This window comes from Chlamydotis macqueenii, chromosome 16, assembly GCF_036417535.1.
Source record: "Chlamydotis macqueenii isolate bChlMac1 chromosome 16, bChlMac1.mat, whole genome shotgun sequence".
NCBI lineage: Eukaryota > Metazoa > Chordata > Aves > Otidiformes > Otididae > Chlamydotis > Chlamydotis macqueenii.
The window spans coordinates 14,412,478-14,434,341 of NC_141571.1; the positions used below are offsets into that span (position 1 = coordinate 14,412,478).

General features: G+C 48.4%; 1 protein-coding gene across 8 annotated transcripts in view; it reads right to left on the bottom strand.

Moving 5' to 3' along the window:
* The window catches only part of KCNQ2 (potassium voltage-gated channel subfamily Q member 2), a 63,936-nt gene that overhangs the window by 14,096 nt on the left and 27,976 nt on the right, over positions 1-21,864 (bottom strand). For 4 of the 8 annotated variants that reach the window (XM_086760476.1, XM_086760473.1, XM_086760472.1 and 1 more), the window contains exons 6-11: positions 21,170-21,280; positions 20,564-20,659; positions 19,765-19,859; positions 16,490-16,519; positions 12,190-12,258; positions 10,217-10,246 (exon numbers count right to left, since the gene is read on the bottom strand). In XM_086760476.1, the coding sequence (XP_086616602.1) occupies positions 10,217-10,246; positions 12,190-12,258; positions 16,490-16,519; positions 19,765-19,859; positions 20,564-20,659; positions 21,170-21,280 (431 nt within the window). Of the gene's footprint in view, positions 1-4,486; positions 4,541-10,216; positions 10,247-12,189; positions 12,259-16,489; positions 16,520-19,426; positions 19,467-19,631; positions 19,656-19,764; positions 19,860-20,563; positions 20,660-21,169; positions 21,281-21,864 lie in introns of those variants that run through there. The other 4 variants (XM_086760475.1, XM_086760474.1, XM_086760471.1 and 1 more) reach the window with 3 other exon arrangements.

Genomic DNA, 21,864 nt, shown 5'->3' on the forward strand with positions numbered 1-21,864 from the left:
GAAATGACACCTGGAATCACACGCATGCACAGTCCCTGCAGAGGAGGATGCTGCTGGGGTCTGCAGGAGCTGCTGGGAAAGACTCCAAAAGAAATACAGCCATGGATAGAGACATATGTTGTCAGCTCATCCAAGATCATGTTCTCACTTGACCAGAAAGTCATGCAGAGTGACACCGAGCGTCTCAGAGGAGTGGAATTTAGGTGTCACTCAAGCAGATGGTAAATGAGGCTCAGCTCAGTGGAAAGCGTGCGCGTCGGTGACGTGAACACGAGGAAGGCGGTAACCCAGCCACACACGACAATGTGAACCGAAGCTCGCAATCGTGACAGCTAAGAGCGGCGTGAGCACGGGGCAGGTGCCCCGCTCTTTCCAGGGGAAAGGGAAAGAAAACTGTGGCTTTGTGACCAGAGATAAAGATTATGGGATGCTGAACAGCTTAACAGGGCATGCTTTAGTTCCTAGGTGCTCATAACCCTTTCAGCTGGCATCTATTAAAAACATATTCAATAACAACAAGAACAACAAAATTATAACATTTCCAGGCTGACTTTAGGGAAGATTACAGAACTTCCAGCTTTTGACTTGAATTTAACCAAAGATAGAAACTGAATTGATTTCTTCTCTGCTGCTAATCAAAAAAACCCTGGACAAACACGTAAAGACGGATCCACGGTCCCACAGCTGACAAAATGATGCTCACCACATTAGTAGGCTTCACATTCAGGTTCATTTACGTCCAACAGCCCAGCACCCAGCAGATAAAAGGCTCTGAGAACCAACCTTCAAGTGAGCTGCCACCAGCCTCCTTAGGATGCTGTGGGTTTGATCTCTGGTTTAAAGCCTCTGGTTTGGGGTTCATTCCAAAATCAGCACTTCTAAAAAATGTTGACTCATTATGCTAGCAGTAATTTTGAATCAAGAAAAAATATCACCTGTAATTTCTTGCCATTGATTTTAAACTATGCTTGAGCAATTGCTTCTTTTTCTCCTTTCATTTTGTAAGCAGCAAATGTTAGCCAAACTGAGTTAGACTATCGCGGACCCAGATCCATCTCTGCAGAGGAACTCAACCAGTAATGATCATTCTTCTGCAAAGCCACGGCCAGGAGAAAGAGGCTGTCTCCTCTTGGGAAACAAGGCTGGTTTTTAATCCAGATTTTGTGCTGAGTTCATGGCATGTGAGAACAGCTTGTTAAAACCAGGCAGGAGCGCCAGGAGTGAACAATAGCCTTTGTGGCTATCACCGGGCTCTGGTCCGGTCACAGGTGTGAATAAGAGGCAGAACCAATTACTGGAGACACAAAGAAAAGGAAAATACATCTGTGTGTGCAACATTTGCCATAACTAGAGCAAAAACCGAGAGAGAACCAGGCTCAAGGCTGGTTTGCCTCCCGTGATTTCAGAAAAGCCATTGGAAAGGTGAATTCAGCCCAGAGAATGGAGTTTCTAGAAGTAGAGCAACCCAAGAATAAGGAAAACAAAAGGTCAGCCAATGATCAATGTTGTGGTGAGTAACCCCTCTTCTCTTCCTTGTCCACAACTAAGGGTTGAAGGGAGTCTCTGAAAGCACAACTGGAAAGACCGGAGTTGCACCATCCCCACAGCCAGGACTTTAGCCTGGCCAAACACGGGGCCCTGGGTGAGGGAAGGGACGCTGGAGCCAGACACATCTCTCTAACCTCAGCCTTTGGTATTTTGCAGTATTGCTGTCACACCATCACCCCTCTCTTCCTAACACACAGCGGTTTTTCCCAAACTGATGCCGAACACCACATCATTTCCTGCATCTTCCAGCAACCTCTTGCTATGTGCCAGCTCAGCTGTTTTGCATTTCAGGAGCAAAGCAAAACAGCCAGACTGCACCTGCCAGGTGGCTGCTTATTCCTAAACAAGACTTCAGGAAATATTCTACACCCAGACCCGCAGGCCAGCCCAGGGCTCTGCGAACACCTTTCCTTCACTGCTGTGTGTGCCGCTGCTTCCCACTGCCGGGTCTATTGTGGTGCCTTCATCTCCGTAAGTAGACGCCAGGGAAGTCTCTTATAAAGCAGAATATGATAGACTCGCTAATCTGGCTTGGTATAGTTACATTACTGTCTAAAAACGCACGCATCATTGCATTTATCGACTAGAGACCATTGGTTTAGTACATTAAGAAACCACAGCTTCTAAGGAGTTTTCTATTAATTTACCTACATTGAGTTTTCCATGATTGCCTCATCATCTGCCGCTATTTCGTTATATGCATCCTAGGTGAAGGCTTTTAGCACTCAGCCTTCAATGCATCAGAGTGCTGGCATCTGCCCCTAAGAGTCTGTGCAGTGGGGGATTGCAGGCAGGTAGCCCAGGGGTCCAGGAAAACAAGACATCTGAATTATCTTCACGTCCCTTCAAGGTCAACCTATACTTTTACTAAAGCACTGTGTGTAAAACACTACATTCAGGATGGATGCGGGTAACAAAGATGCTTTGTAGCTACTCCAATGTTCAAATCTCCTTTTTGATTGGAAGAACCACAGTCTGTAATCCTCCCTCTCGGGGTCTCCAATGGATTAAGAAGATCTTGAGATAATAATTTGTTTCATCCTCCCTTTCCCTTGCAGAACTCAAGATGGGGGAGATGAAATGAGGACCACAGTGGGAAGGAATTCGGTAGAAAATAGAAAAAAATATAGACTGGCTTTAAAAGTTCATGCCTAGGAAGACATGCAAGGAAGACATTAAGATCAGAGTGGCTGATTTTCCAGAAAACAGAACTGGACACAGACAGGTGAGAGGACAGCATTACAAATATCACTGCTTGTTTTAATCTCTGCCAAAACCAACCTCACTGTTAAGCAATTTAAAGGAGCCTTTCTCTGAAGAGTCATCCCTGCTTGCATTACTCCTCTGCCTCCAAGGATAAACAACCTCACCTGGCAAATGGAGACCCTCCAAAAGTCATGGTATCTTTTTCAGCTAGACCACTGACCAAATCATTCCTATTTCGAAATGTATTGAAATGCTGTCTGTGCAACTGATGACCACCCAATATTTAAACCAGTTCTTTCAAGGATAAACTTCAAAGGTAGTCACAGTACCGTCAAAATACGTAGCAGGAGACTAACTCAAAGATTCAGGCTGTTTATCCAAACACGGGGGATTTCCTACCATGGAGAACTGCTCATTTCGAAACCTAGATCATGTCCCCTTCCTCTCTGTTACCCATTCAGAGATGGGATTTACCACACTGCTTCTGAGCTTCTGGTACACACAATAGAAATAGCCAGCAGGGAAAAAAATAGCAATAAAAGAAAAGATACAAGTTGGAACAATTAATGGAGAAAATCAGAGATACATATACTTTTTAGACTTTATTTTGTTGGCTTTCTGAGGGAGACAGAGACTGGTGATTTTGAGAATTCAAACGGACTCCAAAAAAGAGCATGCAAAAATCCGATTTCACAAACATGCGGCATCGCTCAGTGCCCTGCCACTCCTGGGCTTTCCATCTGCCTGGCTGCGGGGGAAGAGCTGATGGGGTTCACCTGCCAGCATTCACCGCATGCAAACTCTGGGCTTTGGTAATTCAAGAAGGTGCATGTTTGCTGCTGAGAAGTAGTGTCTGGGGTGGGGGAAGAGACTCTTCCAGTGCAGGCGTGGAAGTAGACATATTTATGCATAAGATGTATCTGTGTACCCTGATGGCCATCAGATAGGTGCACTAAGGGATGCTCATTGGGAATTCTCTGAAGCCGCCTAACAATTGTCAATTTGATAAAAAAGATGAAAACACCACTCATACAAACCCCTCTGCTCTAGCTATCTGTTCCCCACGGGACCTAGAAACAGAACCATTCACAATGCCAATGTCAACGCTAAAGGGAACCCGTATGCCCTACGTCTGGTGGGACAGGCTGAGATTAGTCCTTCTCTAGCTGCGTAGTAGAGGTGCTAGATAGGCAAGTCGTGGCTTCCAAAGGCCACAGGACTAGGAAAGGTCAGTTTGTGGTATTCAAAGAGCCAAAGGAACGGTGATTGAGCAGAGGTAGGAAGCTGGTATTTCTCATGCTACTAACTCGATATTGCTCTACAGCGCAATTCAATTTGCAAGGATTCCCTGGACCATGAGGAGGGATGAAGAAACAGGAAGGAAGGGGTTTTCTTAAAAAAAAAAAATTAAAACATTTTAATTTTTTTTTTTTTCCAATTTTCCATCATTTGTTAAACTTCAGTTCCTGGCCTCCTTCATTGCTGAGCAGATACTGGCTTGCTAGCCCAGACCAAATTCCCCATCCTCGTCTCTTTGGTTCACGTGTTCTGCATTAGCAGACAAGGAAGCCTCTAATTTCTGAGCAGGCAATGGGGAGGCTCTTTCACCTTTTTTTACTCATCTAGTACCTCTATTAAGCAGAGAAGTGATCAGAACGGGTGGTAGCAGGGTAGAGGGAGAATGAGCCGTGCAGCTTTTGATTAGTTCCGTGCGACGCATTTCCCGTGGTACCTAGAGTTTCCTGAGCAGCATCCGCATAGTGACTCTCTGCACGGTTTGCTTTTACTGGAAATGAGGGGAGAGTAAAAATTAGACCTGGAAGCAAATGCCAGACAGGAAACTTTTGATTACTGACTCTAGGTTTAAAAGACAGGTGTTTTGAGGGCCGGGTTCATGACAGGATTTTTCTGTTTGAGCGTTAAGGGAAAAAAAAAAAATCAAGAGGGTTTCTGAAATTTGTCTCACTGTGGTCGACAAATGTCACTGTTAGAAGCAATGCATTCTGCATTGAATTGGTGGCATCAGTTCATCTACAATTGACTAAGTCTTGCAGGAAGATTTTTTTTATCTGGATAGTAAATGAGAAGTACTCTCTTCTTCCTCTAAACAGATAAAAAAAAGATACAATTTTTGTTTAATTGTCTAAGCCACAGACAGCCAAAACTTTAACTAATTTTGTCCAACAACATCCAAAAGGTTCAAATGTCCTTTTTTTTTAAAAAAAAAAAAAACACAAAAAAAAACCTCACAAAGAGAGCCAGCTAAGTGGTGAATTATTTGCCCTTCTGATATAAGAAATAGCATTGTATTAACCCCGGTATTTAAAAAAAAAAAAAAGATAAAAATGGGGCGTGGTGCAGTTCATTATGGGAAGGGATTTGAACATCTGTGTTCACGCGTCTGTTTTTCATAATGCTTTTTAGATGGGCCCTACCATGTTGGGGGAGTTACTGGCTTTGCTGAGGCACCACCACAGCTCCTGTGAGCCCATCCCAAGTCGCCGCTCAGGCACTGCCCTGCCAGGAGATCGCCACCACGACCAGGGTCCTCCACGCCATGGAGCAGCCCTCTACCTGCGGAAGGGTAATGCTGTGGCCCCCATCATCCCACCTGGCCACCAGCGGGCATCGCTTGCAGAGTTCATGGACAGACTGAAAAGGTTGAAGGGCATAAAAACCCAACCTCGTTTTATACTTGAACTCGGCAGTCAGAGGAGCTCGTGAGCACACACAGAAGGAATTTCCAGGAATTCCTTCTGCTTTGCGGCATCCCGTGCAAGCTCAGCCGACACTGCCCTCTGCATCCTGGGGACTCCTCAGGTGCCCGCAATGGGATCCCGCATCCCCAGGGAGCCCCGGGGACCGGTGGTGCTACCGGGGCTGTTCTGGAGCTGGGGTCTGAGCATCGCGGCGTGGGAGTGGGATATTTAGCATGCAGAGCCTCAGGGAGACAGGTGGGTTACGCTCCTCTTAGTCTCCTCCGCAGTCCCCATGGAAAGATGCAGCCCCTTCTGTGCAAATAATCTGCTCCCCTAAAGGCAACTGATTATTTCCAGATTACTGTCAGTCCCAGCATGAGTCTCTGACACCAGTTTAATCAGTTAGAAGGTCAAACGCCAACCCAGGCTAACACAGCCCATCGGGCTCCTGTGATTGACATCGTTTCCCACGGGCCGTAGCGGTTAGTGACACCTCGGACACCCTAGGCTGGATGAGCAGGGGCCCACTGAGTCAACCAAAGGCATCCTCCAGTGCGTACAAAAGCCTTAATCACACCCCTAAACAGAGAGATTAACGTAGTGTGCATCTCAGACAGACACATACACACACTGATATAGAGATATACGCACAGATATACATACACATTACAAGGTGGCCCAGTCCCGCATCCACTCAATATAATGGCCCAGGTCTTGCTTGCCTCATTAGGGTCAAGGACAAACCACAGCTGAGGACAACCTTCCAAAGAGGTTCCTCAATATTATCCACAGGCAGGACTGAACTCATGCTGGACAAAGTAATCTTGAGTTTTAGCTTCCCAGTTCCCTGGAACTTTTATTTTTCTCTAATATTAATGTATTATTATGATCATTGATTCATTCATTTTTAGCTTTCCACCCAATCGTATTTTGGAAAATACAAGACAAACAAATGTGGTCACAGGTGCCTTCAGATGTTGATCAAACCATCTGTCAAAGAGCATCTGAAGCACATATTTCATAGAGGAGCCTCCACCGCCCTGGCTAACCATACGCTTGTCTTTTTGCAATTACAATCAGAAAAAAAAAAATGAAAAGAGATGAGATGCCACAGCAAATTTCCAGACTGATTAACACAGGAGTAATCAAACCCTGTTATCACTCTGATTTGTTGGCTTTCTGCAGCACAAGGGGTGAGAAAAGCCCCACCACCTCACAGCCCTCCTTCCCTGGTGTTACGAGGCAAAGGGGACTCAGATTTGGACCCCGCGCAAGAGCAGCGTGCTCTCGGAGGCGTGATGGACACTAACTGCCGCTGCGGCAGCGGCCAGCCCAGGGAAGGGCAGGCGGCCACTTCTCCTGGCCAAGGCAGATGGTAGGGCAGACACAGTGCCCAAAGCAATGGGGGACGGAGAAGGATCTGTAAGTAGTTTTTTTACAAAAAAAAAAAAAAAAAAAAAAAAGGAGGAAAATTAAAATGGGGAAGAGGTACATAGCATGTAGAAAAAGGTCAGCATCTTTTCTGCTCATCACAGCCTGGGCTTCACGTCACGGGGAAGTAAGCTCCTGTCCTCCCGCGCAGCTTCCCGGCACTGGGCCATAGATGGATGGAGACAAGCTCGCAGCGGAAAACAGACCAGAAGCGATAGAGAAAGGACCTAATCTATCTCTCAGATCAGCTGTCCCATTTTATGCCAAGACCAAATCAAAAGCCACCCAAGTAACCCCAGGTAACCTCGAGCCTCCACCACCCTAACCCCATCGTCTCTTCATGTCCTCCCACCCCAGGCAGCAGCTCTCCGAGTGCTGTCTCGGCAGAAATCAGCACAGCTACTGCAGCACCGGAGTCAGAGGGCAGCATCGCCCCTGGGGCACAAGCAGGACCCCTACAGCTGCCCCTTGCACTGGCGGGGCGTTTGGGATGCTCCCTGACCTTGCAAGGCGATGCTTGACTCGCACAGCACGTTCCCACAAGCTGTGCCAGCATCCCTTCTCTAACTTAAAATATATTAAGATGGAAAAAATAGAGAAAAAGCTGTTTCTGTGCTGTTTGCTGTAAGGACTTGGTGGTGTATCGGTTATGGAAAGGGGGAAAGAAGAAATCAGCCACTCTACAGACAACTACAACAGGAGGAAGATCCAGGTATCTCCGGATGAGAGACTACATATTTCCCAGCACCGACGGAAACGGAAAGTGGCAAATCCTTTACCAGCTGAAGCAGTAAAAGTGTGGTGCTGGGGTCTGCTATGAGAGAAGATATATCCCGAGGAGTTTCCTAAGGGAAACAGTCATTGGTGACAGACCCTGGCAGGATGACTAACTGCCGGGTGGGCTGAAAAACAGGACGGGCTTTCCCTCCTGAGGGCAGGATGACACACTGAGCATCACTGGGAAGCTGCTGGAAATTAAAGTGGGTGGGAGATTTGGGATGTGAATGTAAAAATCTAGAAACTTTTATTTGGGAAAACAGGTGATTTGGGGCCCCTGGAATATAGGGACTACAGTGTAAAATTCCTTCCTGAGGTCTGAGACATTGTCAGACGGAAAAGGGCAGTGGGAGCAGGTAGAATTTATTTTGCCCTAACAAAACAGAGAAGGAAAGAGCTTCGATTCTGCTCTGGCAGTGGAACAAAACCATTTGGAAAGTACTCTAACGCCATATACACGGCAGCTGCAGAGCCTCAGCTTAAGCACTCCTGGGTTCAGGTTTAGCATCTCACAACCGAGGGCAACAAAACCCATCAGGGTCACAAGAGACAGACACACTACAGGAGCAGGAAAGCAGTATTTGGAAATGACCCCGATGAAGGAGCTATCATAGTAAAAAATACTCTGGAAAAAAAAAGTCAGTGAAAGGCTATTTTTGCTTCTTTCTGTGACGTAAGATTAAGAAAGCAAGGCAGAAAACGAAGACGGAAAAACCTGCAACCTCTATGAAGAAATATTATATCCAACCTAGTGTTCTAACTGGTGAAAATGAACCCTGCAAGACAGGACTGAGATTTGACAATAAGAAATAAGACTGCTGCCTCAGAAATAAGAATAGTGCCTGTGATTGCAGGGATCCTGGCTGATGTGACTCTACGAGAGATTTCCTCAGATTTCCTCGGCTATGGAGCTGATTGGGTTGTACAGAGATTTTTGTCTCATTACGCAGTCATAAGCTGGTGAGAAATGTGGATTTACCCTTTGATGCATCCAGTGTATCCCACCGGCTGAGACAGGGCAGTGGAGCAGCCAGGCTCTGGGATGCAGTGTTGACCCTTCTGATGCCATGGGTGGAGGGCCAAGAGTCCAGCCTTGGTCCGCTCCCAAGCGGCACTTCCCACGTAACACTCCCTGCTTTCATAAAGCTGGATGAAGGTTGTCTTCACTCTTGCTAGACAGGCTGAGGTCCCAAGTAGAAAAAAAAATAAATATCTGGATAGTTGAAACATGATCTTGGTGATTCAGTCTATTTGGCAGGAAAGGGGATGGAGTGCTACGGGGTTCTGTTGCAAAGAAAAGCTCAAATGAAAGACAGAAAAAAAAAAAAAAGAGTAAAGGGAAGAAAAGGAAGGATGAAATTTTCCTCACTTTAGTCAGCACCATACCTGCCCAGATATCTTTGGTTGGATTTTATGCCAGGGAAAAATTAGTTTCTGATCTCTTATAAGCCAGAAGGCACAGCAGAGAATTACATCTGCGAAATGCCAGGCTCTAGTTATACTTCTGGAAAATGTATTCAGTGTTTACAATATTTAGGCTGTGAGCTATGTTTTGAGACATGAGATGGAAGATCTGAAAGCCAAGCAGATGATCTCCACAGATCATCAGTTTTGCAGCTTGCCTCCCAAGAAAAAAACATGAGATGCAGTCCCAGAATTACTTATTTAAAGAAATGAGAAAATACAGGGAAAAAAAATCCCAGAATTAAATATTTCTAAGAGGATGAAAAGTATCCTGAAAGTATCCCAGATTCCAGCCCTGTTGCTTTCCCTGGGACATGTGAACAGAGAAAAGCTCTCCCGTAGGTGAGTTTACAGCTGGCTTTGGAAGGTGCTCGCCACGTCCCAGAGAGTGCCCGGCCGAGCACGCTCTGCACAGTGGGTTCGAGGCATGGAGAGAAGGACGGAGCAGGGAACCTCATCCAGAAGTTGGGAGGCCAAAGGGAACGGGGTGGAGAAAGGGTGTCTCTGCCATGCAGCCTCGTGCTGTGTCGGAGAGCCCTCCTACATCCCGGGTAGCAGCAGGTCCGCGCAGCCCTGTGCGGTACCCTGCAGCGAGGGGAGCTCAGGAGAAGTTGCTAACTCAGTGACACAGTGATGGCTTCGCGTTCCCATGTCACCCCCACCGGGCACGGCATTGGGATGACGGAGACGTAGGCAAAGCATCACCTACCCATCGGCACTCATTGAGCCTGCGTTAATGCTCTTCCAGCTATGACTCCAGCAACAAAAGGGAAAAAAAAAAAAAGCAGCATAAACCAAAGCCCTGCCGTCACCCCGGAGAAGTGTCTGCCAGCTCTGCCGGTGCTGCCCACCACTCTCTACCCCCACAGCCTCGCTACCCTCGCAGCTACAGCCCGAGGCAGACTGGAAGGAAGGTATGATTTAAGGTCCAGCATACACGTAGATACATCGGACGGCCACAGCACAGAAAAAGCACGTCAATCCCTAGAATGCTTCCCTGGATGGCACCACGACATGGTACACACACGCACACACGTACAGAGAAATCTACAGGGAATGCATGGGAATGGCGTGTTGGCGGTGATACAGACCTTGGCGATGGCTCGGGCTGCTGCTCTTTCCTTTAAACAGAAGCAATAGTACATTAGCATGGTGTCAGGTGGCAAAAGATGTTGCTGCTTCACTGTTAAAACATAATGAAAGGACAATACCAAACAATACAACCGAGTGGAAGTTGTGGACAGAAGAAAGGGAAAGGAGCACTTAATTCCTGGAGTTTCTGGCCCGGACAGATCACTGGAGACTCACACAACCTCAGAGAAGACACATATAACGCACAGGGTTGAAGTTTATCCCAACCCATCCCTGTGCCTACGCAGGACTGAGACACCTGACGGCCGTGTGATTTACGTGAGCACAGGAGGACTTCTGTGGGCTCAGGGGACGGCCCCCTTCGTCTGAAAACGCAGCTCCCCGAGCTGCTGCTGCACATCGGGAAGGGTTTGATCGGCTCCCGTCGCCCTGGTGTGTTTGATTTTTCTGGCCACTGGGACAGAGCTGATGGCAGCAAACTGGATGCATGGCTTCACGCTGCAGCGCTAACGCATGGTGCTGGGTGGGGACACTGGTGAGGAGGGGTACAGACCCCTTCCCTGACACCCTAACACCCCAGGTGGGGCTTCTGCCTCCAAAACCTTTGGCAGCTACTTCCCAAACTAGTTGGCAAAGGTTACATGGAGGGAACCGGGAGCCCCAGTTTTTGTATGCAGTTTCCTACTGAGATGCCAAACCGCTTGATTGCCCTGAAAAATCGTTGACACCGAGAACAAAGTGAGCTGAACACTCGCAAAAGGGTCGGCACAACACTGCAAGCCAAGCCAAGGCCAGACTGAAAAAAAAAAAAAAAATCTCATCTTCACTGACCAGGCATCTTGGTGGCACCTACCTCCAGCAATGAGGAAAACCTGCTCTGCCTTCAACTGTTCTGACCCACAGCTGCTTCACGCTGGGAAATGCATTGAATTTGGGTCCTGAAGCAGCCTTGTTCCTGCAGCCCCACAGAAGGAGGAGCAGACTGTGCTTCTCATCAGCTAAGGGTCTGCCTCTCCTAACAGCAGACAGTCTGAGGGATGAACCAGACTGCGAGAAGACCTGGGCAGGACAGGAGGAGCTCGATTCCCTCCGAGCGTGATGCCGCACCAGCTGAGCCATCAGGATGGGCACAGACCCCGACCCTTCCGCCTTAGGCTCAAGGGAGCAGCCTGGAGAGACTTAAAAACTTCCTTAAAAACTTGAGACTTCCTGCTTCTTGCTCAGACAAGCCTGGAAGGCCAGCCTCAGTCACTAGCTCAAGTACTCGCGTTTAAAATTTGCCATCTGACCTATGGGGCTACACATCCCTGCTCTCTGGAGAGACACACGGCCCAGGGCAAGTCCCACCCTATGCCTCCCAGACTGGTCCCACAGCCACCAGCACGGCCAGCATCTCTCCATCCCTGCTGGCGTCTGCACACTCCCAGTTCACCAAACGGGGCAACCTCGCCTGCTAAAAAACCCAAGAACTACCCCTCCTGAGCACACGGTTCAGCTGCAGGGCTCCTGGCTTTCTGGGGCAATCCTGTACACCTCGCCACCGCAAATTTAGCAAAAATTTCTCACCGCTACAACCTTGCCTGCTCTGAGGAGAGGCTGAAGGGAATGGGAATTAACCAACACGTCGTGGGGCTGAGTCTGCTCTGGGGGTGGTGAAGAGCAGAAAGGTCAGAGGAAAACTGGGAACACTACCTTGATCGGACCCTTTGAAAACATGACTTTGCATTTTCAGCCAAGCATTGTAACATTACTCCAGAGCCAAGTTAGGCTGAAGAAATGAGTGTACAGCACGGGAGAAAGATGAGGAGGAGGTCACTGAACCACCCACGGGGGACCAGCTGCCAAAATCTCTCACATCTTCAAGGCTATCCATATGCAAAAGGCAGGAAGGAAAAATAATTAAAAAAAAAAAAAGAAAAGAAAAAGGTTGCAAAGTGTGTGTTTTTCAAGCTCTCTTAACTCTGCTGCTAACCTGAATGTCAGTCCTGATTTGCTCTTCAGGTTCCTCAGGAGCTCCAGCTGATTCAGAGGAGGGATGAGTCTGGAGGGAGAAAATGAAGACCATTAGTACTCAGGCAGAGCTGATTTCAGAGCCTCCTGCCCTGGAAACTTCACCCACTGCCCCATCCTTCCAACCAGAACCAGCTTGGTGCCACCGACTGCAACTGGGGCACAGCTCGGGAAGGATGGAGAGGGGTTCGGCTGCTACTTCCAACAGTGTCCTAAGGAGGAGGGTTGGGGGAAGAGACCGAGAGCAACAGCAAGAGAGAGAGAGAAACTGGTCTGCACCACCGGATTTTGAACCTCCTGAAAAACAAGCGGCTGCCAGGGTTTCTGAGCAGCTTGGCAGGGAGCAGCTTATAAGGCAGAGAAAACAGGGACGCGAGGCCAGGAGCATCCCGGGAGAAACAGCTATGGGGACACGTGTAGCCCGTTCCCTACTGTCTGTGTTAGGTTTTGCCCCAAAATGAGGCAAAATCATGTGTCATTGCCATCTGGATCAGGAAGGAACCATGGGTTTCCTTCCTTTCTCAGGAAGAAAAAGAACCTGACAATGGGCATCTTGGTTAAAAATTAAAAAAAAAAAAAACAACCCAACAAACAAAGACCCTGTTGTCTACCCTGCCTTTGTGCTAAAAGCCACTGAACTAGCTCCCACATCCACTTTGGCTTTCTTCACTCAGACCCTGGGAGACCGGGACTTGCTCTACAAACACCTAATGCTAATATTCACAGTCAGGTTTTCAACCAAGAGAGATGTGAGCCGGGGGTGTCAGGGGAAGGATGGAGAATGGGGCTGGGAAGAGCAATCTCTACTTAAGAGCTGCACTGGGGGTCAAGGCCAAGAGGGCTCATCCCACAGCTTGCTGCTAACTTTTCTGGGCCACCAAGCATTCCCTTGTCAAACTGTCGAGGTGCCACACGCCATCGCCGTGCCCAGAGGGCGTGAAGTCAGCACAGCCACCGTCTCTGGTCACAGTTGTGACAAGCAAGCGGGACGATGGATCATTGCAGGGATGAAGGGGAGGACAAGGGGCTGCTGGAACAGCCCAGCCACAACCCCAAGGCAGCACACACTTATGGCTTTCCAGGAAAATGAGCCATGGAGGTTTCCATGAAAACAAGAAGGACCTACCCAAACTGTCCCAGAATTGCAAATAAGGACTGGAAGGAATGGGGTGCAAGTGCTTGCGCTTCCCTAAAAAACTGGTCTCAGCTGAGGCGCTGTAAGAAACGGGGCTGTTGCTTACTGTAAAAAAAAAAAAAAAAAAAAGCAGAAAGATTTATGCCCACGAATTTTCAGCCATTATGAGACCAATAAGTTTCACCGTTTCCTCTAATTGGGAAAAAAAAAAAAAAAATCCAAAACCAACTGGAAAAGCCTCTGTGTTCACAAGATCGAGGCAATCAGAAAATTTTCCAATCCCAAGTACGGAGAAAAGAATAAGAACCGGACTGAAAATTTTGGCTCAGCTCCCCAGTCCAGCTCTGTTCGCTTGCATCCAGAGAAGAGCACATCCTGACCTGATGAATTAATGATCCTGTTCACTCAAGACATCATGAAGAAGCTGGTCTTGGTGCAGTGGAGGAGAGCACGAGTGCTGGGCTGTCACCTCCCTTCAACCCCACCGCAGGGTTTGCAGAGTGGGTCCAAGATGGGAGAAGGCAGTGCATAAAATCAAGCACAAAGTGTACTTAGCAGTTAGCGAAGAGTGCACGACTGTTCCTTGGTGAGTTAGTTTCTCAGGGAGGTCCACACCCAGCAAAACGCAGGACAACAGCCCCACTTTCTCCACAAACCCAGGGCTCCCACTGATGCAAGTCTCAGAGCAGAGAAGCTCATTAGCTCACTAGATTGAGGGATTCAGGATCCCAAAAGGAGCTCCTTCCTTTGCACCAGCCTGCGACACAAGGTCTACGCCATGCCGAAGATGCCAATCTCTTGGGCCACCACAGATGTTTCCCCGCAAAGGTAAAGACACACAAGCACACACAGAAATTCACCATTTCTGTGGCAGGGTGGTAGATGCGTGGTAGAAAAACCAATGTTTTACTGAAACAATGATTAAAAATGGGTGTAAACTCACCCATGTATTCGACCCAAAATTTAATCTGAACTGAAGGCTCAGCCTAACTGGTCATTACAAGAGCAGATTGGCGAACAGCAAGTGCATTGCACTGATTGACCAGGACGTCAAAGCAAAGGCCAGGCCAGGCTCTGCACAGCGCTTTAACTGAGCTTTGCTATCAAATACTGGATGCAGGGCACCCTGCACTGCTGCGTGTGCCTGGGGGACGCAAGTGCCTCTGTCCTCCAGAGACGCAGAGAAAGGACCTCCGGCTGGGGCATCTCACATTTTCTCTCTCTTCTCCTGGTCCACGTGTCACTTGTTAGCCAGGGAAGCGGTTAAAGGGGAGCTAGGTGAAGATCCGCACGCCAGGAGAACACACACAGCTCATGCCACCCACCACAGCAACACTCCCGGATCGCCGGCTGCTGCAGGGGACTCAGCGGCACCTACAGTTGCTTCCCATCACCCCTCCCAGTACAACACAGAGAAACACCACGCTAGCTCTGGGGGATGGCTCCCCCCATCCAACGGGAAGGCCAATTTGCTATGCCTGGTAGCACAGAAAAGGTTCAAGCACTTCGGGACAGAGGGGATATCATGCCTTCGGCCAGGACGCCATCAAAACCCCACAACACGAGGAGGGCAGCAGTACGCAACAGTGGGTGGGAGCAAACACAAACACACACCACGACACGCACGCGGAGGCAATGATGATTTTTTTGAACAGCCTCAGTACGAAGGATTAGGAAGAAGGTGACAAGGAGATGGGTGCTGGAATGGGATGGGGACTTAAATGAGTCTCCATGCTGTGCTGGAGTTCCTAATTATTACCCTAACCATGATTCTATGTCTCCAGCCTAAGCTATTTTTCATAACTGAGAACATTTATGAAACTTATAATAAAATATTTTATTATAAGAAATGAGATGGAAGCAGCACATTCTTATTTCACCCACAGCAGCAGGAAAATGTCTGATTCTCAAAACAGTCTGTTGTGCAGGACAACAGGAAAATACATCCATAATATTCTATTTGCAATTCATTGATGCAATTTGCTGCAAATTAACCACACAAAGTGGTAACTGTGATTTACTAAGGCTGTAAAACTTGCATCTGTGAAAACTGGAACCAGCTTTGGAAATCGGGCAGTAAATCACATCAGCTTTAACGGCATTAATGCCCTAGTGAGGATTTAAACGGCTCCAAGAACAGAGCTTGGCCCACAGTCTTGAAAAAATGCAAGCCATTTACTCCCCATCTTAAAATATTGACTTGACTACACCTTCAGATGTCAACCTCATAAAATATGCCTGTGATATGAAAATCTGGTCTTTTCTGCAGAACCTGAGATAATATTATTTATAATAAATCTTACCCAGCCATCTAGAGGTCTTTTCCTTTGGATTAATCCCAAAAGGCTATGTCCTAGATTGAACAACTGGGGCTAATAACTGCTTGGCTCTAGGTCAGTCTGGGAAGAAAAAACTGAAATGGAAAAGTCACACTGAGGTGGAACATCCCTTGCCCAAAAATCAGATTATATTACTAGGGGAAATTCTGAACGATCAGTGCGACTTAGCATTCCAGATCACTCTCTCCTCCAGACGTTGTCCTCAAAAGCCGGCACGGCCACTGCTGCGACTTCACTCTGTGCTACCACTGACGCATCTCCAAGTGCCACCACACCAGCAAATCCAGCAAAATTGGTGGGAATATCTCCTACAGCATGAAGTGAGATAAATGGTACAATGAGGGATGGGAATAGAGCTGGAGAAAGGGGAACACGCAGGGGTGATGGCAGAGGGAAAATGGAAGTGTGAACGGGGAGGTCTTCTTGTTAAGCATGGTATGAATTGGAGGAGGTTGGAAAGACCATCAAGAAATCATCCTTACAAAAGGAAGCTTATCAAGCACTCTCATTCTCCTTCCTTAAATTGTCATTTTGGCAGAGAGCTTCCCAACACTTGTGTGTACCAATAGCTAAAACGTACATGGAGGGTGCACGGCGTTAGGCTGTGGGCAGCAGGGCGGGGAGCCTGGTTTGGGCTTTCACTCGTTCCTTTGAAAAACTGATCTTCAGAGTATTCTTTTTTGTTCTTTTTTTTTTTTTTGCAAATTAAAGGCTTTGCATGTTACAGTCCCAAACAAAGAACAACGAGTGACATAACACACAGTTTCAGAGCTGCATGCACTTCATACCTGGAGGCACCGTACGTTTGCGTTTGCGTGCTTTTCAAGTGTTTTCACCAAAGAAAACCAAAGGGATAAGAGAAAAAAACAGGGTGGGAAAGGTGGGGTGGAGGAAAGGGAAAAAGAAACAGAATAAAGAAAATTAGCAAATGAACGAAATGTACCCACAGGAGCAGATGCGCTCTGACCGGGCTCACGGGTGGCTTGCTCCTGCTGCAGTGGGCTCACAAACCACCACAGGCCCGCGTCACCCTCAGGGACAGGCAGCTGGCACCTTGCTCCAAGGCAAATGGGCACCATGGAGTGGGGAAAATGTGGGGGCACTCAAGAGACCTTTCATGAGACATCTGCAGCCATCGGTCCCATCAGCCAGAGACTCCTTGGGCTGAGCGATGCACTGGTGGCTTTTTTTTTTTTAGCAAAGATCCGTATATGAACATAGTTGAAATCAAGGCTTTGTTCTCGTGAGTGAAAATGAAGAGCAGATTAGCTTTTGGCAAATCCAGTGGCTGGTGCATAACGGGTTCCGATGTCTGGGTGCACCCAGCTATGCACTGCAAGCCCAAACCATACCTGCACGTGCAGGAGCCTTGTGCGTATTTCAAATTTGGTTCTACAACATTGTGAATTTAAAGATGAAATCTGAGACACTCCCAGAGGCCACCATATTTTCCCCAAAGGAATGAGACTAGCTCTCCTGCAGTGATTTGAGTGATGTTCTGTAGACATGTGAGCTCCTCCATGTGGGACCATTTTCTCATCTCTTTTTGGAGATGCCTTGGGAAGACAGGCAAGCTTGAGTCGCAGGACTCCTGCTATGAGGAAAAAGCAGCCCAACGTTGAGCAGAAAGGGTGCCAAGGTACTGGCAACTGCAGGTCACCCCCAGGCAGCCGGGAGGGAGACAGGGATATTGTGTTCCTCCAACCCACTTCCTAACCAGGTTGTGCATTGCAGCTGCGCATCGGCAGCTGTTGCCTCAACACGACACTGGGCTTGATGCACCCGCCAGCTGGCTTAGCAAAGTGGGTAGACGAGGATAAGATGGACAGTGTGAGTGATGGAAGCTGCAGCCAGAACATACAGTTACCCCCTTTTAAAAAAAAAAATCAATTAATTTACCTGACTGCATCTAAAATATATTCAAAAGAGGTTCACACTGCTTTCTTGGTAAAAAAATCCAATTTGACTAATGGCTGGATCGACCCGTGCACCCACGGCTCACTCTCCCAGGTGATGGTCACTGTGCCTGCACACAGACAGGACTTGGGGTTTAAGGGTGAGGCTGGAAGAGCAGAAACCTGTGCCCAGGGACACCCAGGGTGGTGCTGCTGCTTGGGACCAGCGTTGGGTGCAGCACCCGTGGCACCAGCCAGCAAAACTGCCACGACCTGGATACAACTTTGTCCTGGCTCTTCACCAAACTACATTTTTCGCTCTTTCTCCTCCCCAAAGTTTGTATTTGGCCAGTTCTGGAGCTCTTTAGCTTAGTTTTCTTCCATGGGAAATACAAGTTTCCTGGATTAAGTAGCAAGCGATTCCCCCAGAAAGGCCTCACGCAAAAGAGTGTCACTGTACGTCTGGCTGCACGGCACGTTCAGTCTCTCAAACAGCAGTAAAACCTGGCAAAGTCCACTGAAATCAACCCCTGGTTTTCTGCACTTTGCAGTGGACTTTGGGCCAGGCTCGGTCCTCACCCTCTCCAGTAGCTGATCCCAGCCAGCGCTGCAAAAATACAGCGAGGAGGTCAAATACTGGGAGGAAGAGCTTCGATGAGTGGGTTTAATGCTATTGGAAAACAGATTTGTTCTGTTTCGTTGGGTTGTTGGTTGGTTTTTTGGGTTTGTTTGGTTTTTTTTAGGCAAAATCTTGAACTGGGTTCATAAACCTCTAGGGAAAAAGTAACCGATCAGACACACACTGGGAATACTGGGAATGAATCCAATGAAAACTCACTGACCACGACAAGGTGACTTCCAACAGGTTTTTAAGATGGTTTAACAAGCTGGCTGCTGCCTTTCAAACACAGGCTAATGCTTACCCTAGGAAACAGATGCAGACTGTCTGCCCGAGGGCTCAAAGGCACCGGCAACACAGGGAAACGGAAAGGGATTCACACCTGCATGGCACAACCCAGTGCCGGACCACAGCCCTGCTTGGGAGCAGGGAGCCGGGGCGCAGGGAGCCCCAGCACGCCCAACAAAACCTGGCCAAGCTACAGGAACATCGAGGGAACACATCCAACCCCTGTACAAACCCAGAGAGATCAGGCTAGCCCCTAAAAACAAGCCAGAAAGGGATGAATGGCCCTGCCTGGGATGCCACGCAGCAGGAAATGAACAGTGGTGTTTTGTGGTTTAGCTTCTGGGGAAGCCTCCTCCTCCTCCTCAAAGCCACTGACCCCGAGAGCGACACGGGGGCTGCGGTGCTTTGCCACGCCCCGGAGGGCAGTGAGGACTCTGTCCCCATCTCCATGAGGCTCCAAATCCCAAGCGGCTGTGAATTCCCACAGCCCTGCTATAACCCGTGTTGTTCCAGCTGGAAGAGCTGCCCGGGTACGACGATGAGTTACGTCTCCTGGAAGCAAGCCAGACGGATGCTGCTAAAACGCAGCGGTGCTTCATCAGCATCATCTGTCATGGCTCTGCCATCCTTCCCTACTCACGTCAACAGATCGTGATGGAGAAATGAAATGCAAGGAATGGGAAAATGCTCACTGAATTCTGATTTTTCCTCCTCATAGAGAAAAAAAAAAGAGGAAAGGAAAGAGGGACCAGGACAAATGCACCTGGGGAGAGAAGTGGGCCAGTCAAAGGAGGGAGAGAAGTTTGTTGAAAGGCAGAAGGACCATTAGAGACTTGCTGGAGCAGCAAGGAGAGCCCAGGCAAGGGCGCACAGAGGGTGGCATTTACCTACGATCCAGGGCAGCTTGGGAGGGAGGGAGGTCTTCACACCTGGGCACGGCAACTGTCACAAGACAACGCAACTACCAGCGGATGTGGAGAAATAAAGGTGAAAAGAAGAGCACATCCACACAGACACAAAAAGAAAAAAAAAAGAAAACAGGGAAATTAAAATCAAGTCAAAAAGAAATACACAAAAAAGCCAAAGCAAACAAACTCCAGAAGAAAAAGCATATACCAGCACTTAAGAGCTCTTGAAATTAACTTTTTCAACCTAAAAAAAATGAATAAGTAAATGAAACTATCTATCCAGATAACAAAAATAAACATGGAGACACCGGCATCACAAGGAAGGCAGTAGAAGAGGGAGGTGCAGGAGGTACCTGTACATGGGGACGGTGACAGTGCGCTCGTAGTACTGCCAGGTGGAGTGCAGGTCCGTCCGGGACAGGTTGGTGGCATAAAATCTCCAAGCCGCCTGGGGAGGAGACACAGCGGGAGCGCGGAGCCAGGCACGGCCAGCACCACCCCCAGTTTTATAAACCTCCGCCAACACCGCATCCCCCGTTTCCCGTTCAGACATCCTGCCTTCTCCTTGGATACATTGCAGATTTGGGGTGGTACCGTGATGCTCCTGACCACGTGAGCCCAGCTAAAAACACTGTGGGTACCAGGCGCTGGCTGTCAGGGTGAGGTCAGGTATCAGACGGGTGTTGTCGCCCATTAGGGAGTTAAAAAAATTGGAGAGAAAGGAGCGGGGGAATGTAAAATGACTCCGGTTTCAAATCTCCAACACAGGCACCAAGGCCAACCTTCTGTGCAGACATCTGTTATCGTGATGAAAGTGCTCCCAATTGTAAGATTATATCAGTATAAATATTCTCTTTGGGGGGGAAAAAAAACGTTTGGTGAAAACAGACTGTCCTAATGCATTTGTCTCGCCACGCTGGGCTGGATTTTGTTCCTTTTCTCCCCCAGCTTGCCTACCACATATGCTATTTTCCCATGGCTGATTTCCTGGCATTTATTCCCAGACAAGACCAGCCACCAGCTGCTGTCTCACACCTTACACACACAGCCCCATTTTTCACCTGCCCACCTCCACCCCAGCTTCTAACAGTCTACGAAGCCCCCCAAAACCAGGACGGTGTAACCCCAAGGCTCCTTGGATGCGATCCTCACCTGAATCAGGCCCGCTGCTGGGTTTCGCCTCTTCTCAAAGTGTTTTTGTCGATGCTGCTCTTGAACCTTCAGAGCAAACCCTGAACCCAAGATGCCCTGGGGACAAGAACGAAAATTTGCGGTTAGCAAGGCATTAGTTAAGTTTTTCCTTAAAAAGTTGCAACCAATTTTCCCTCCAAAAGTTTGTTCTGGCTCATTTTTTTTGCTTTAAATATAGAGGGAAAGGAAGGAGAAGCCTCCATCCAAGGCAGCCCTAGCAGACACACTCCCAGTGAAGGGTCAGCAGGCTTTGCTGGTGCTCACTGGAATTGCTGATTTTTGCTAAACTCCCTCCAGCCAGATGATAAATTACAAAATAACCACACCGGGCTGGCATTCAGCAAAAATGCGCTGCGAAAGGGAGGGGGGGTAATTCGCTGGAATGGGGTAATCACCCCTAGGAACAGCCCTTTGCAGGGAAAAATATTCTTTCATTTCAATAAAGATTTGTGCAGAGCCAAATCCAGAGTTTCCATCCCGTTCACTCAAATACAGTGCCCTTGCTGGGGATATTGAGACAGGGTTTCCGCTCTTCTCCCTTTTTTTTTTCTGACTTGAGACGCTTACGGCAGGAAGGGCGAAGAAGGAGACACCGATGAGCGTGAAGGTAGCCGCCAGCAGCCGCCCGTTCCAGGTCTGCGGGTACTTGTCCCCGTAGCCGATGGTGGTGAGGGTAATCTGCAGGGAGGAGATCACCGCACAGCCTGAAAACACTCAAACACCATGACCAAAACGTCTGCGATACTGGGGTGGGACATGGGGGACAAGTCGAGGTGCAGCATGGGCACTGAGGAAGACCCCAGCTTTTTGGGATGGGCATCTCCATGGGAAGCAGCGATGCTCCGACACCCAGAACACCACTGAGTTTCCGCGCCAGTCGGGAGCATTTTCTCGCCTTTCGCTGACACAGAGCTGTCATCTGGTGCAGAGGCTTGCAGCAGTTTGCAGCCTCCCACGGGAGATGGGGTTGCGCCGGCAGCAGGGGAAGGAACCGGTGTGTTTCCCCCAAAAACCCCTTACAGGATTGCAGGAAAGAAGGCAGGGCTATTCGCATGCAAAAAGATCTGATGCTGTTTATTCTTCATCTTCCCAGCAGTGCCCATTAGCTCGTGTCCCTTCCCATTTAAAAAACAGCGTCTCAGCCCGACAGGATGAATTACAACGGCTTCATACAACCTAATTTGGGGATGTTTTCCCCCTCTTCAGTATTATTGCTATGCACCAAGGGAACACCTGCAAGCTGCTGCATGCATTTCAGGGAA